The 17,733-nt window shown below is 27.3% G+C and overlaps 3 protein-coding genes across 3 annotated transcripts; 2 read left to right on the forward strand and 1 right to left on the reverse strand.

Moving 5' to 3' along the window:
* Positions 1-2,652: 2,652 nt before the first annotated feature.
* OCT59_009269 (uncharacterized protein) lies at positions 2,653-2,925 on the forward strand (the record flags this gene model as incomplete). The annotated part of the gene is made up of 1 exon (XM_066133428.1): positions 2,653-2,925. One exon carries the CDS (start codon positions 2,653-2,655, stop codon positions 2,923-2,925), a length of 273 nt encoding a protein of 90 aa, XP_065999867.1.
* Positions 2,926-8,128: 5,203 nt separating this feature from the next.
* OCT59_009270 (uncharacterized protein) lies at positions 8,129-8,356 on the reverse strand (the record flags this gene model as incomplete). Its single annotated transcript, XM_066133429.1, has 1 exon — positions 8,129-8,356. One exon carries the CDS (start codon positions 8,354-8,356, stop codon positions 8,129-8,131), a length of 228 nt encoding a protein of 75 aa, XP_065999868.1.
* Positions 8,357-15,075: 6,719 nt separating this feature from the next.
* On the forward strand, positions 15,076-17,682 carry OCT59_009271 (uncharacterized protein; the record flags this gene model as incomplete). Its single annotated transcript, XM_025321238.2, has 3 exons — positions 15,076-15,293; positions 15,360-15,613; positions 15,683-17,682. 3 exons carry the CDS (start codon positions 15,076-15,078, stop codon positions 17,338-17,340), a joined length of 2,130 nt encoding a protein of 709 aa, XP_025169429.2. The 3' UTR covers positions 17,341-17,682.
* Positions 17,683-17,733: the final 51 nt, after the last annotated feature.

Here is a 17,733-nt window from a genome sequence, read left to right on the forward strand (position 1 = left end):
CGGTTACTAATAACCGTTCTTTCTTTTTTAGGTTCGCGAGTTCCGAAGAACGGAAAAGAACCAAGATTCGTAAGTATATACGAATCTTGGTTTTAATTTTTTTGTTTTGTTTAATTTTATTAATGAACGGTTACTAATAACCGTTCTTTTCTTTTTTAGGTTCGGATGGGCTTCCGATCTTTGGAAAAAGTGGAACCAAGATTCGTAAATAAGTACGAATCTTGGTTTAATTTTATTATTATTATTATTACGAACGGTTACTAATAACCGTTCTTTTCTTTTTTTTAGGATCAGGTAGATTTCCGAATTCCGAAGTACGGAAAAGAACCAAGATTTGTAAGTATATACGAATCTTGGTTTTGTTTTTGTTTTTTTTTTATTATTTGGAACGGTTTACTAACCGTTCCTTTCTTTTATTGGGTTGACTTCCGAATTCCAAAGAACGGAAAATCAAGATTCGTAAGTAACTACTAATTACGAATCTTGATTTTTTTTCTTTTTTTTTTTAATATTATTAATAAACGGTTATTAATAACCGTTCTTTTCTTTTTTTAGGTTCGGGTGGGCTTCCGATCTTTGGAAAAAGTGGAACCAAGATTCGTAAGTAAGTACGAATCTTGGTTTAATTTTTTTTTATTATTATTATTACGAACGATTACTAATAACCGTTCTTTACTTTTTTTTTAGGATCAGGTGGATTTCCGAATTCCGAAGTACGGAAAAGAACCAAGATTCGTAAGTATATACGAATCTTGGTTTTGTTTTTGTTTTTTTTTTATTATTTGGAACGGTTTACTAACCGTTCTTTTCTTTTTTTTAGGATCAGGTGGATTTCCGAATTCCGAAGTACGGAAAAGAACCAAGATTCGTAAGTATATACGAATCTTGGTTTTGTTTTGTTTTTTTTTATTATTTGGAACGGTTTACTAACCGTTCTTTTCTTTTTTTTTAGGATCGGGTGGATTTCTGAATTCCGAAGTACGGAAAAGAACCAAGATTCGTAAGTATATACGAATCTTGGTTTTGTTTTTGTTTTTTTTTTATTATTTGGAACGGTTTACTAACCGTTCCTTTCTTTTATTTTTTAGGTTTCGGGTTGACTTCCAAAGATCGGAAGAAAAGGAACCAAGATTCGTAAGTAAGTACGAATCTTGGTTTATTTTTTATTTTTATTTTTTATTATTTTGGAACGGGTACTAACTGTTCCTTTCTTTTATTTTATAGGTTCGGGTGGGCTTTCAAGTTCTGGAGAACGGAAAAAGATCAAGATTCGTAGGTATATACGAATCTTGGTTAAATTTTTTTTCATTAATATTAATGAACGGTTACTAATAACCGTTCTTTTCTTTTTTTTATAGGTTTGGGTGGATTTCCGACGAATGGATGAACCAAAACCAAGATTCGTAAGTACGAATCATGGTTTATTTTATTATTATTATTTTATTATAATTTTGAATTAGCAATATTTATTTGTAATTTAGATAGATGCTAATAATAATAATATAATTATAAAGTTTTTAAGCATTTAATTAATAAATACATTTAATAAATTTGATAATAAAAATTGAAATAAATTCAGAAAAAAATAGTCCGATTTTTGTCCGATTTAAGTTCTGAAGTACATCTGATTGACTGTCCGAATTTAGTATGATTTAGTTCTGATTTATGTCCGATTTAAGTTCCGAAGTACATCTGATTGGCAGTCAATCGGATAACAATCGGAATATATTTTTTTTGTAAAAATCGGACATATTTCAGCCGTAATTCGACCTAAAATCGGATATCTGATTTTTAGCCGATTTGCCTTATTTCGACTAGTGATTGGTTAACGTTGAAGAGAAGGATACGTTTTTGTTTTTCAGTTATAGGTGTGTTTATTATATTAGAAGCAAACAGAGTCATTTATAAAGTATTTTAAAGTGTTTAATAAAAAACTTCGGTTTATTTTATTAGGTTTTTTTTTTAAAAAAAAAAAATTTTTAATAACCTTCAAAAAATTAAAGAAAAGAAAAAGAAAAGAGAAGAAAAAAATCAAAGTAAAAATTTATTTACTACATTGTAAAAGTTGTAAAAGAACGCGTTTATGTTTATTGTTATGAATTAAAAATGATACCGTTCGCTATTTTTAAAAAAAAAACTTTTTCTTTGGAACACTATTTTAAAGTTTTACTTTTGTAACACAATTTTTAAAAAAGTAAAACTATTTTTAACTTGCGTAACATATCCGGATTCCGATTTACTGGGTCGAAAATCACGTGATCAAACACGGCTTTAGACACCCCCATAAATGGGATCTCTTCTCGCTTGGCCAAAGCATTATTGAGGATTGCTGATAATCCTGAACCTTCAGAATCATCATTCTCTGCAATTAAATCATCGCGATTGGGAATACCAGATAAGTATTCCTCACCAGAGTAGCGGATAACTTTCCCTTTGAAGTAAGCAGTTTCATCAAAAGGCACTCGATCGTTAACAATATTAACGGGGTTTCCAGTTTTTTCATCACGTTATGAGTACGCAGCTGAAATACTTTGGTGGTTCATGATTTTATAAAAGCAACTTTACAATCTGAGAGAAGAAAGTATTACAAACTGAGAGAAAAAAGTTTAAATAAAAAAAAATAAAGATAAAGAATTTAACGTAAAATACGATATGGCATTTTATCGATGTCCATATATTCTTAGAAGTGAAGAAGTATGCAATCGGAGTTGCTATCAGGAAAAAGAATATCTGATACATTGGAATTTACCACCACGCAGTCCATGCAAAGAATGCGGCAAGTTAACCTATTCAAAATATGGAACTTGTGATATTCACGCTAAGAAGTATCAGAAAATGGCACAGTATCATCAGAAGAAGATGACCAACATAACTCCTACTATTGAAGTGAAAATGGGGTTGTCACTAGCTCTAGCTAACCGGTGACAGAACTAGTGACATCTTTCCATATCTTCTTTAGCTTCTTAGCATGAAATAAGCCATTCTAAGTAGGTGTCACCAGTGTCACCAGTTGGATTTTTTACTAGAAACACTGGTGACACTACTTTTTTAACGAGATATGGGATGCGAAATGCGAAATGTGGGATGTTACCAGTTCAAGTCTGTCCTAGTTTGCAGATAACTGGGACGAAATTGGGACGAAACTAGGACAAGCAGAAAAGATTTTTTAGCATGTTTGAAAAGGATCCTGAGTATATGTCCTAGTTGTCCTAGTTGTCCTAGTAAATTTTTGAGAACCCTTACTTTTTTTTTTCTTTTTTCAGTGGAATGTAAACTGTGACTGCAAATAGCAGGATGTGAGATGCGAGACGCAAGATGCTACCAGTTCAAGTTCATTCTAATTTGCAGATAATTGAAACGAAACTAGAACGAAGCTGGGATGAGCCAGAAAGCTTTTTTAGCGTGTTTGAAAAAAATCCTGAGTAGTTATCCTAGTTGTCTTAGTTGTCCTAGTAAATTTTGAGAACTCCTACTTTTTTTTACTTTTTTTACCTCAGCCAGCTAGGATGCGGAGTACTACCAATAGTATCTCAGGAAAAAAATCGTATTTTTACTCTATATTTTTCATTTTACTAGGATAACTAGGACAACTAGGACAAGGTAAAGAAAAAGTATACAAAAACAGACAAAAAACAAGGAAATAACCAGATCAAGCCTGTCCTAGTAACCGTCCTAATTAGCCAAATAATTTATCCAACTAGGACAGGGCCACCAGACAGCACTCCGACACGAAAAAGTGAAGTCTTTTTCATAATCTATTATAAAAATTGGAAGAAATTTACACTTTCTTAGGTATATATTCAGGTGCCCGACAGGAAATTTTTTACTGTGAAGACGAATTGTACAGGTCAGAGGTTGTGATGTCACAGGATGAATGGAATCTGCGACAAATTTATCAAACTCTCGTTGATTTGTTTCACCCACACCATAAGTATCTGTAGAATCCAATCGATTCGTGCTAAAGCAATTTCTTTTCCAAATTTTTGGCTGCCAAGCCTCCAGCTGAAATCACCCGATCATATCCTTGGGAAACGGGATTTCTGGTCTCGACAAGAATCCAGACAAGGCCGATAACCAGCTGGAGAGCAGAGTGGCGGTACAAACGACGGACAATGCACACGCACAGCCAGTAGAAGAGTAAAAGGAGCAGGGCGGCCTGACTGTCAAGCTGCGCCCTAAATCAGGTCAACCACGATTAGGCAGTAAACAAATCCACAAGCAAGCTTACTCACGAGCCCACACAAAGGAACCAGACAAGGCCGAAAATAAGCGAGAGAGCAAAAGGAGCAGGCAAAATGAAGGCAATGAGAAAAGCATCCAGAAGCCTCTAACGCAACCAGAAGGCAGTGGTAATCAGACCAAATGGCGATAACACCGTACATCACGGGGTAGTATTTAGACCAAATAGCGATAACCACCCTGCAATCACTGGATGGTAGTTAGATTAAATGGCGATAAATAATAGAGTAAGCAAACCTACGAAAAAAAAGCAAACAAGTAGAAAGAAAGCAAAACAGAAAGCAAAGGCGTAAAACCATCCAGATCATATGACGGCAGTCAGACCATATCATTCAGATCGTATGGCAGTACTTCAACTACATGGCATTTCTCAGATCATATGATGGTTAGTATTATAATACGTAACAGTCGTACATACGCTATAGTATAATTATACTACAGCGTGGGATGTTACGACTACATTAGTAATATAACGTGAATTTGCATTATTTCTTTTATTTCTAACTTGATCTGTTTTAATATTATATCTTCTACATTTCTTAGTAATTATAGGTAATTGTACAGGACCCCGTTTACTTATAAGATAGGCCACCCCAGACCTAAGGTAAAAATCATATATAAAATTCTTTGCAGATCCTACTATAAAAGGAAATTTTATGTTACATTGTTATGATTTTTTTTTTTTTAGCTAATTAACCAATAGAATTTAAGAAAAAAGTAAGGTAAAAACTATTAGTAAACTAGTAAAGGGCCAATTTTCTATGGTGATTTTTATTATAAGTAAGCGGGATTCTAATTATACTGAAGGGGATGTTGTATTATTCGTCATTTCCTATATCCAATATTCAACTAATACTTTATCATTGCCTGGTTTATTCATGATACGACCTATAAAATATTTATTCATTTGATCATAGAATGTTAATATCCAGTTTTTTGTTTTCAAATCGCTCTTATTAGCATTATCATCAATCCAATTATAATCTAATTGATATTCACTCTTTACTTTTTTTGTGATCAACAGATTCTCAATAAGCTTGTTTTCAATGTATTTAAACCAGCCCAGAATTCTCTCTTATATATTAATTTCAATCTTATATTTTAAATCTTTATATCTTAGAAGACATTTTCCATCAGAAGACATTAGTTAATTAACAAAACATATGTTTTTTCCTTTAAGACCTTTACTAATTTCTTTTTGAAATAATTCCTTATGTGTGAATAAATCTGTTAAAGGTATTGAACTTCCATATATCTGATTCAATTTTATTCTACTTGATCTTATAGATAACATATTGTCAATAATAATGCTAAAATACGTGCTAACTAAGGTTGCTTGCCGAAACCTAGGGGTTTAGGCAAGATGGCGTTTTGCCGAAAAGCGAAATTCTGCCGAAACTATATTAAAGTTATATTAAAAAACTGGCGAAACTTTGGAGAAAGGTGAAACTGCCGAAACTTATTATAAATGCCGAAACTGCCGAAACTCTGCCGAAACTATAATAAATCTATAGTAAAATTTTGACGAAACTAATCGTAGGATTTTGAAGAGATTTAGACAAGCAACCTTAGTGCTAACAAACAATGTTTAACTTGTAAGTCTTTTAAACTAATATCCCATAACCCCAATGGAGATTTATTTTGTAATAATTCATTTTGTAATTGTATACAATTCAGTTCATATTGTAAATATATTTTTTACTTAATAAACTATTAAATGTGCTGCAGTAAAAAAAAAATAAAAATAAAAATACTTTAAATATTGTAATTTATTTAGAATTAACATCAACTAAAAAATTTTTTTTAGCAGTTTTCTCTCTTTTTATTGTAAAAAGTTCATATGATTAATAAAAATAAAATAAACCTTTTACTTATTATATTGGATAAAACTGAAATTCCATTTAATTAAAATAATGGCAAATCTTGTATTAGTTTATTTTATAATATCCATATTTTTTATATAATTGAAAAATAAATATATATTTAAGATATATTTCTGTTTTTAATAGAAACTTAATGCAATCAAATCTCATGAACTTAAAGTATATTGAAATTGCAGAAAATAATATGTTTGATATTATAGAACCTATGTATGGATATTGTATTGTTAAATTCATCCAAAGTATAATTTATGTGATGGATCTTATTGTAACTGTCAAGACCAGTCATCTCTTTTGTGTAAACATATTCATGTAGCAGCTAGAAGTCTTGGAGGATGGAATCTATTGTTAGATTCAAAAAGAGTAGCATTTTAATAACATAGTACAAATTCAATTGCTACCAATCAATATTTACATGAAGAAAACCAGAAAATTATTATACAAAGAATACAAACTTTACCAAATACAGCCAATGGAATAGAAATAAAAAAGCAAGCAGAATTTCAAATGAAAGAAAGAAGTAAGGAAATTTTATTTATATTTTTTGTAATTATTTAATATATTATTAAAAAATTTTTGTTATAGTTTCTAGATTGTAATAAACAAAAAATCACACCACACCCGTTTACCAAATCTTATAGAACAAATAAAACCAAGAAACAAGAAAAATTCTTCTTGGATACCAAATAATGTTCGTGGAAAAAAGACGCTATCATATATAAGATGCTTTAAAATAAAATAATAGAATCGACTCATAAATTAAACAGGTGATACATTTGGTAGTACATATAAATCAGTGGCTCAGCTGTGCCACTGATGTGGGTATTAAGTTGAGCCGGTTATTCATTATGGATAAGCAGAGACATTATTACCATAGTCTGTCTGCTAATGACCATATGGTACGCTTCAACGCCGGCTGAGCTTTTTTATACAACGTTTATAATATAAATGAGAATAATTTTTTCTCTGCATTATGTGCTTCTCTGGTTAGTTATTGTTGGGATAACGTGTTAGTATTGATAACTTAGATTTAATACAGAGAACCATGTATGTTATTTCCTGTAAAAAACATTCGAAGCAAGACATTGTAAAAAAAATTTTTCATAATGGAGTAGGAAAAATAAAATAAAATTATATGTCGATTTTGTATACATTATTGGACGTCAATGTGTACTAACATACAGATCGAAATTTTCCTTGGTATTCTGAAAGCTATCACTCACGGCTTCACAATTCTAGGGATGTTATTTTACTCAAGCAGTTCGGTTTAAGTTCCAAATCCAGTCATAAAACCAGTTTACAATAAACTAGCTTAACTTATTTTTAAGAATGTGTTTGTAAGATGCTTTGCTCGTAAATATTTCCGTTATATATTATTTAATAATTATTAATATTTTTTTTTTTACAATATTACAACGAAGTTTGAGGTTTAAAAAAATTCTGTTCAAATTGTCAAATTGCTCGATATAAGCATTACATCCCCAGACTAATTATGTTATAATGTTTTTAAATGATATAGTTCTAATCATCATTTAAATTTCAAATCTTTAGATAAATGATTAGAATTTAGAAATGCGATATTATAAAATGATAAATCAGATATTCAGATTACAAATATTTGTTAGCAGCCCTTTATCAAAGTCACGCGTAGGCGGTAAAAAAACTGGCTTAAGAGTTGTGAAATAAATAAAAAATAACAAAAGCGCAGAATGGGTCCATTTATATCCATCATGATGCATACTTAATAAAAGTTCATTATTCATTGTACATACACTGTTAAAAAATCAGAAGCCCGACGTGGGCGAAACTTTATTGAAAAATTTGCAAATTATAAAAATTCGAAAATGAATTCGATAGGATTTAAATCTGAAAAATAGGAGTAAATAAAAAAATTCAACTTATTTACTAAAGATTACTTAACGTTAAAATAAGCAAAAAAGAAAAAAGAGAAAAAAGATGATTAACACCTACAGATTAAGCTTTACATTGGGAGAGCCTGTAAGCGATAATTAGCGGTATTTTATATCTCGCGGTTTCGATGGTTTGTATTTGGGAGTAAGTTGTTTAAACTCTTGATTTTCTCTTGCTCTACTAGCTGCTTCATATGCTGCTTGACTGGCGAGCTTCTTTGCCGATTCCACCGCTAATTTTTCCTCCCTTTTTACCCCTTCTAGCCGTTCCCTGAGTTGCCGGGTGAGCGCGCTTTGATGTTGAGACATGATAATATTTATGGCCATAACAAGTGAAGAGGGGAGGCATTTTATATTTGCAAACATAAAGCACTCTACATCTTGATAACAGTTAATCGAGAAATATATCTTATAATCAATTTGGTAAATAAAGAGTAAATTGAATGGCTTGTGAACTGATAATCTTCGATATTCAGTTATAAAAAACTCAATAGTTTTTCCAAAGTTCCGAGGAATACGAGAAATGACTCATCTTTGTATATTATTTAAGTTATAATAATATAGAGAATTGTCGTAAATATTGAATATCATATATTATTATTAACCATTCAGTGGTCTAATTAAATCAAAGCAAAATTATCAAAATCACTATTACAAATTTGTGAATACTCCAGAAAAAGCTGATCTGCCGGTTTTAATTACATTCCTAATAAATTATTATAATACCAAAAAAATATTATCAAACAAAATATTTAATTTATGGAAAGCTTAATATAATATCTTATCTTGTACCTCTGTAACATTTTTTCAAATTTAATTTATTAAATAATGACCAAAATGAATTTACAAATTCATAAGAAAGAAGTTCCGTGTTCTTATGTTCCCTGATTTTCCCGTAAAGATAGCATATCACGGAATATAACCTCAACCATGGAAGATATCGGCTTACTTAGACTTTGCAGAAATATACCGGAAATATTCGGATAAAATATTTTACCGGAGTAAAATGGAAAAAATTCTCATTTTCGATAGCATCATATACAAAAATTGTTGGGATATTAATTTATCAAATATGTCAGATACATTGATTGAAAGCTTCAAGAACATGAAGAAAAATTAGCGAATACGATTGTCTAATCTATGTATTTCTAAAAAAGATATTCTTGATTATGAAATTTAGGAGGATCTGATTAATTAGACAACTTAAAATCATTTTGGAATTCGTAATATAAATCTTCATTATATTTTAAGTAATTGTCCGAAATTCTTTCTAATCAATAATTTGATTCATCCGTTTTGTAGAATAATCAAGTAGTTTTTGTAAAAGATGACAAAGTTTATTACTGTAATCCGTTCCATTACTTTGTTTTCAAATATAATAATCATACTTTGTGTTAAATTTCATAATTAAAATTATAATTTTTAATAACTTATAAACATGTTTCAAATTGTATTAAATTTGAATAAGCAAGGAATGCTAATCATCACGTTCAGAGCTTTATTCAAAATTTCTGAAAAAACCAAGGATCGTGGCTCAGCTTATTAGCATACTTTGAAACATATACTGTAAAGCGGCATGTTGTGTGAGGATGGACTTCAAATCTACATTTGCCTGCCATCCCTGGAGTTGAATATGATCATGTGTAAATATGTAAATAATTTTATCTAAAAAAAGTATAAAAACATATTTACAATCAAAAAATAAATTTTTTTTTTTACAAACAAATATAAAAATTAATGTAATATATTCTAACTTAAATAAACAAATTTATCTAATTATAAAAACTAAAAAGGTATCTATCTAAAATATTTAAGTGAAAAATCAGCACAATCACTATATATAAATTTGAAGTAAATTTATATAATTTTTATATGTTCTGTAGAGGAAGTAATAAATATTAAAATATACTATAAGGGATAAAAATTTGAACGCACCCCCCTTTTTTGGAAATTTTTATATAATAAAAATGCTGATCATTTTATCACGTGATACCGGAGAATTCTGATTTTTTTGAATAAAACGCAGTTTATATCTTATACAATTATAAATAAACCTTGAAACCTTACATTATATGCGTATTTTTGTTTCTCTACAACTTTACTTATTGTGACAAAAAGGATTTAAAACTTCATTTTTGACTTATACCATGGGGAGTACATTCAAACGCAGGTATGTGTAAATTTTAAAACCCATAAAATAAATCTATAATTATGAATACATATACCAATTATGTATCTTTTAGCAGTATTTCAAGAATTTTTTTAGACACTTTCCTATAAGCTCAAAAAATCAATTCTTTAAAATTTATGATTTTTTGTAATATTTTTGTTTTCAGCAGATTTGGACCTCTAAAAAATATTATAAGATTTCTCTTCATTTATCTATTAACTCTAGAGAGATAAATTACTACCATTCAATTTATTTTAGTAAAATGAATCTAATGAGCTATATTTCTTACTTCTATAATCATTAGATGTTGAGTTATAGAAATAATATTTTTCCTTAAATTATATATTAATGAAAATTATTTAATAAATAAAAAAATATAAATTAATATTAAATTTTGGCAATTGATATTTATACATTCTTTTTTATAATAAATTATATAATAAAATGATATTAAATAGCTTAATATTACTAGTTATTTATTTGGAAATTAAGTTAATATAAATTATAAATTTATTTAACTAAAAAAGGTTTTTTTTTTTTAAAAAAAATGTTGAATCATGTATTATTTTATTAGAATATATTTGGACTATATAATAATCACAACTATTCTGTAAATGATACTTCCAGCACCTGGCCAGTCTGATCAAACATTAACTATTATATCACAAATAAATTAAGAATAAAATTAAATAATAAAAGTAAACCAAAATAATTAAACCAAAATACTATACTATAAACCAAAATTAAACTAGAAAGAAAAATAAAGGAAAAATAAAAGTAAAGTAAAATAAATTTACTAATAAATAATTAATTAAAAGGTTTTTTTTTTTAAAAAAAAAAAAATTACTCCAGTAATTTTTTGCTTATGTATAATGTAACCTTATCAAACTTCTTCTTTATTGGGATCCAATCCTCACATATGTATTTCTTTATAAAGGTATCCATTGATTTCTTTACCATTGGAATTGCCTTTTATACTCGATCTGCTTTTCTTGTTTGTATATCTTTTGCTTTATCTGAAGGTTAATTTAAGTGGTCTTTTGCTTTATCTGAAGGTTGATTTAAGTTGTCTTTTATTTTGGGTTCTGAAGTAATTTTATCTGTTCAAGTAATACCTTTTCTTTTTTCCCATAAAATGATTTGTTCACATCTTGGTTTCTATAATAATTCTTTAAATGTTAAAATGAACTGTATTAAAATGTTAGCCATAAGTATCTGTGTCTCATTAAGAGTTATTTTAAAGTCTTTTTGTAATTTTGTTGTTAAATGAGTTTCAACTTTCACTTCCAATGCCAAGTGTTGGAACTTTTGGAATTTTTCTGACCTTGCTGTAATTCCTAATATATCTTGTAATACATTTCTAATAAAATCTTCACCTTGGCATTTAATTTGCTTTTGTTTTAAACATATAATTATTATAGATTCTTCTGTTGTAATCTCCAAAATTTTTTGCCACTAAAAAAGGTTTTTTAAATTCAAATTAATGGATTAAAAAATAAGAAAATAAATAATCTTAATATAATTCTTATACTTATATATTAATTAAAAAAAATTAATATTTGGTAATAATATACAGTTAACTTTCTATAAATACATTCCCTGAAACTAGATATAAGAATACATTTAAAGAGAATGTGCATTTATAAAATATATATAAATCTATATGATATTAATCTAAAATTAAGGTAATATAAACTATATAAAATTTTTTATAAAAAGTGTATTTACAAAATATATATATATATAAACAATGCATTTAGCATTAAAGTTCAAGTTGAAATTAAATAAAAGGTGCATTATAGAAGGTGTGCATTTATAGAGGATGCATTTATAAAAAGTTAACTGTATATAATTTTTAATATTTTTTTATAAAAATAAAAATTAATATTCAATGTAAGTTAATGTAAATATTTTAAAAAAATAAATTTTAAAAGAATTTCAAATAATTTTTTTCTTTTTTTTTTATATTAATATATATTAACTTTATTTTTATACTATTTTTAATTTTTAATTTTTTATATAAATAATACAGTAAAATTAATAACTAAGTTTAATATATACTAATTGTAAATTATTTAATTTAATTATATATAAAAATAAAGATATAAATAATAGCTGTTTAATTTTTTTTTTCATTAAAATAAATTTAATAATATAAATTTTAATAAACTAATATTTTTTAATAATAACTAAATATTAAATATATTTATAATTTTATATAAATTGTAAATAAAAATTTAAAAAATTTGTTTAAATATTAAAGTTAAAAAATATTAATAAAAAAAAAATCCAAGTAAATAATTTCAAAAGAATAAATATAAACTTAATTTTAAAATTAATGATATTAAATAAACTATATATTTAGATATTTAATGAAATTAAATAATTTAAATATTTAAAATTGAAAGACAAAATATTAAAATCTAATATTTTATAAATTTATAATATTTGTAATATAAAAATAAGTTAAATGTTAGTTAGTAATTAATTTAAATATTTATAAATAATTTTTTAATAAATTATATTAATTTTAATTTTAATAATTTTATTGTTTGTTTAAAATCATATAATTTCTACTATGTTGTGAATGTTAAACAATGTAAACCTATATATATAGATAAATATTTCACTAATAAAATATGTTTAATTGGTTACTATTAATAGAATAAGTAGTTGATAGATATTATATAGATATTTTTTATAATTATTTTATATTTTTTATATTATAATAAATTATTTATTTATCATAATAAATAATTTGCAAAGAAAAAAAAAATAATTTTATTATTGCTTATTTTTAAATAAAAATGTTTTAATTAATATTTTATTTGGAATAATAATCAATTTACTTTATATTTTACAATTTTTTATATAACCAGTAACTCTGGTATTATATATATATTTTAATGGAAATTTCTATTTATATACAATTATTTGGAATTGGATTTATTTGGAATTTTGGATATGAAATTTAGAATTTAAGTTATAATAAATTAATTTGAAATTTATAGATTGGGATAGTCATTTAATATTATATGAAAATTTGGAATTTAGAATTGGATTTGAAATTTGAAATTGGAGTTAAAGCAATTTTAAATTTGAATGAGTATATATAATATTTTATAATTTAACTGAAATTTTAATTTATATTATTATTTTTCAAATTTTTTATATATAAAACTGAATAATTATTAATTAAATAATTTTTTTAATGTAATTTTATATTATTATTAAATATCAATGTTTTATTATAATATAATTATAAAAAAAATTTTTGTATAAAAAGAAGGATCAAATTTTTTATATATAATTTAAGTAAATTTTTAGTAAACTGATTTTAAAAATTTTACTGAATGATTATATAAAAAAGTTAATTATTTAAAAGGAAATTTAAAAAGGTATAAAAACTAAATATTTAAATAAGTTTTCTTATAACAGATAAGTAAAGATTCAAAATTTGTTTTTTTTTTCAAATATTTAGATAATTAGCTTATCACATCTTTTTTGAAAACTACAATAATATTTTCTTCACTTGAAATGATAAATTAATATAGATTTGAAATAGTTAATTTAAAAGCCGGAATTATTTTAACTATTGTTATTTCCTTTTTTATATATATAATCAATTATTTAATAAAGTTTACTGTAAAACTATATTTGTAAAAAGCAATTATAGATAAAAAAAAACACTTTATTACGTACTGTACTGTACATGATCTCATTATAACTCACAGTACTGCGCCAGTAAATTTGTAACCTGTTTACATTATATTAAAAACTTGATATAGCGCTTGTTGAATTTTGTAAAATTCCCCGAATTTGAGTTAGCAAAAAAGAATGCCGCATTCAAAATAGGCTTAGATTGTTATTAAATAAATCAAGTAATTTTCTAGAAAAACAGTTCGCTAATGATTTGTAATGTTAGTTACAATAATGATCTTTCATTTCTTTGTTCAGTGCTTATTGAACGTATCGTCATCTTGAAACTTTAATCCATTACGCCTTAACATATCCCAATTTAAATTGATTCCGGCAAAATATTTACGGGGAATCCGACATTTTCCCGATACTTTTATGCATTCCACAAAATTTAAGTTATCAAATGTGTCGAATAAGTATATCATACATTCAATTGTAAACTTTAAAAAAAAATTTTCGTAAAAAAGCCACCCCCAGATCCCCCCGATAAATATTATTTCTTTGTTGGGAGAACAATTGGATTATCTTTATTACATATATTTCGGTCCGGGAAATTAATAATGCAAGGTTATGTTGTCATTAAGCAGTGTCTACCGCAGTTAAATTTAGGACCCAGCAAATAAACGCCATGTTTCTCTTTTTGGAATTCTGTAGTTACAAATATGCGTCAAAAGTATATGGTTAATTTTATTTTTTTCGCACCAAAATTGATTTTTTTTCTCGTGATTGTTGATTTGTCATATCAAGTCTTCGGCAATTCGTCGGCCCTCAAAGTGGGATTTCCAGTTTTCTAGTGTGTTCTATATGTAATATTTAATTTTGGTCACACAAATCATTGATCAATAATAATATTAACGATATTACGTACTTATTTTTTTATAAAAATAAAAAATTTTTCCCCTATTACATTACATGCACATTCTAAAATTTTTTGCTTTTGAACTTTCCATGTAAATGTTTTGTTCTTACATTTAGAATAAAACCAGGCTATTCATTCTTGCTCCTTCGAAAAGTTTAATTCTTTTATACTAGTTTTTTTTTTGTTCAAATCACTGAGCGAAGTAACAAAGGAGTTTCTTCAAATTTTCCTTCGACAAAACCAAAATTCGTCGAGAATTTTATCTCACATTTTACATAGTTAAAAAGTTATACTGTAATTATTGACCCTTTTTTAAAGATGGATGAGAGTATATTTCGACTATTTCAAAGTCATATACCTTCTGAGATAATTCATCATTATATAATGCGGACCTATAATGATAGCCAACAAATACTAATGCATCATCCTGCTTCGGTTTGGGAATCATCCTCTAGAACACAATTGTTCTTTATGGTTCTCTCAATCACTTTATGGTTAACGATGATGGGATTTGCCATATTAGGCTATTATGTTGCGTAAGTATCATTAAAAGAAAGGGTTGTTCGCGATCAATTCAATTCATTATGTTTCTTTTTATTTAGACGAACTCGATATAGAACTTTAAAAAAGTCCAATTCTTCACAATTATCATCGGATAAAGTACCAGGAGTGACAATAATAAGACCACTCAAAGGTGTTGATTGTAACTTATATGAGAATTTGGTTTCATCATTTAGACAAGATTATCCGAATTTTGAAATCATATTTTCGGTTGCTAGCGAGAATGATCCTGCTGTAAAAGTTGTTAAAAACTTGATGAAAAGATATCCAAAAGTAGACGCTAGATTAATTATAGGTTGGTAATTGAAACAATTTTCATTTTAATATGTATTCATTACTTATATTATCTTTATATTATATATAGGTGAATGTGATGTAGGTGTTAATCCGAAAATCAATAATATGATCCGCCCATATGAATCTGCAAAATATGATATTATTTGGATTTGGGATTCTAATATTTATGTGGACTTTGGATGTTTAGGTAGATCAGTAGATAAATTATGTCAACCTGGTGTTGGCCTTGTTCATCACCTTCCTTTTGCCGTTTGTCCTGACACTTTTGGTTCTGAATTGGAGATGATGTTCATGGACACCGTACACGCTAAGATGTATTTGGCGATTAATGCGATTGGACCTGATAGTTGCGTGGTTGGAAAATCTAATTTGTACCGTAAAAGTGATATTGAAAGTGTTGGCGGTTTAGCTCAATTTGGAAAATATATGGCCGAAGATAATCTCATTGCACGTGCTCTTTGGAGAAAAGGGTATAAACATGAGATGACTAGTGATCTGGCATATCAACCTCTTGGTTCAATGGCTACTGCTGATTATTTTCTCCGTCGTTCACGCTGGACTCGCATTCGTAAATACACTGTTACAGCTGCAACTGTAATAGAACCTTTTACGGAATCGATCGTTTGTGGATTATGCGCGTCTTACGGGTTTAACCTTTTATGGAATATTCATCCGTTAAATTTCTTGGCTTTTCATCTTATCACTTGGTTTATGATTGATGTTAAATTGTTTCAAGCTTTAAGTAGGAAAAGGATTGAGATGGAAAGTTTGCGTAGTTTCATCATGGCTTGGGCATTGCGTGAAATTACAGCTTTACCATTATATATTTATTCCGTATTTGGCGATACTGTAGATTGGCGTGATGGTAGATACTATTTGATGCGAGATTCAACTGTTGTCAAAGTTTCTTCATCAAATCAGCAACAAAGTGTAGTCGGAAGTCTTTCATTGCCTTCTTTGGCTCGTAAAGTTGCCATTGTCACAAATTATAATACTACTCGCTCAACTTCAGATAGTCAGAGGTTAGCATTTTTCCAACAACAATTCATTGTTTCTATTCTCACTTCAGTGATATTAGTTATTGACATTGTAATGGACATCTTATTAAAGAGCCAACGTAATGGAAATCCTGTAGAGAATATTGAAGCATGTGAACTGACTGAGGAAAAGATAAGACGACGTATAATTAATAGACATGTATTAGGAGATAATGAGAATAATAATGTTAATGTTAGAGATGATGATGAAATAGGTGTAGAAATTGATAGCGCTGATGAAAGAGATATATCTAATCAGGGTGACCCAATCATTCAAGCCGCAGGTCATTATTTGAAGAGTTCTTTGAGTGGTCATTATTTCGGTATGCCATATCATAATGAACCTGAATATATGGACAATTTAGATTTTGATGTTACTGCCTCCTCATCATCATCTCCAAGTGGTGCTGAGTCGATGTCTCGTCGAAGTTCCACTTCTTCAATATTATCACCCAATTCAGTTTCTTCCCAAACGAACATTAAAACTTCTGATACCTTAAAATCAAGACGTTCATCTCTTCTAAATGAAATATATAGAAGTGTTTCAATTGGACTTTCAATGCATTTACAAAATGAGAAGAATGTATTGGAAGGTCAAAGACGACGTAGGAAAAGTTTGTCAGTTAGTAATAAATCAATTAATCAAGATCGATCACGGTCCAGAAGTATGTCAGATAATTATATATAACCAATTTTTTTTCATTCATAATTTGCTTGCGGTGTTGTGGATAGTAGTATATGTGTATCGATATTGTTCGTGATATATATAATATATATTTTAGTAATATTTTGGTAATATTTCTGTTTATTTGGTCATGTAAATATTGTTAAGTTGAAAAAAAAAAAAAATTTTGTACAATTCTTTATTATTATTATAATTGCGTGAGTTGATGTAAAAATTTATTTTCAAGCCAAATATTTATTTATATTTATAATAAGTAATATATATTTTAATAATTTTTATCGGCGTTTTTTTTTATTATTAATAAAAAAAAAAATTAATTAATTGCCCAGAGCCATCAATAAATTATATAGCTCATTGTTTTCGTAATAAATTTCCCAAAGGACCAATTGTTGGGCC

The sequence above is a fragment of the Rhizophagus irregularis genome, chromosome 17, assembly GCF_026210795.1.
Source record: "Rhizophagus irregularis chromosome 17, complete sequence".
Taxonomy (NCBI): Eukaryota; Fungi; Glomeromycota; class Glomeromycetes; order Glomerales; family Glomeraceae; genus Rhizophagus; species Rhizophagus irregularis.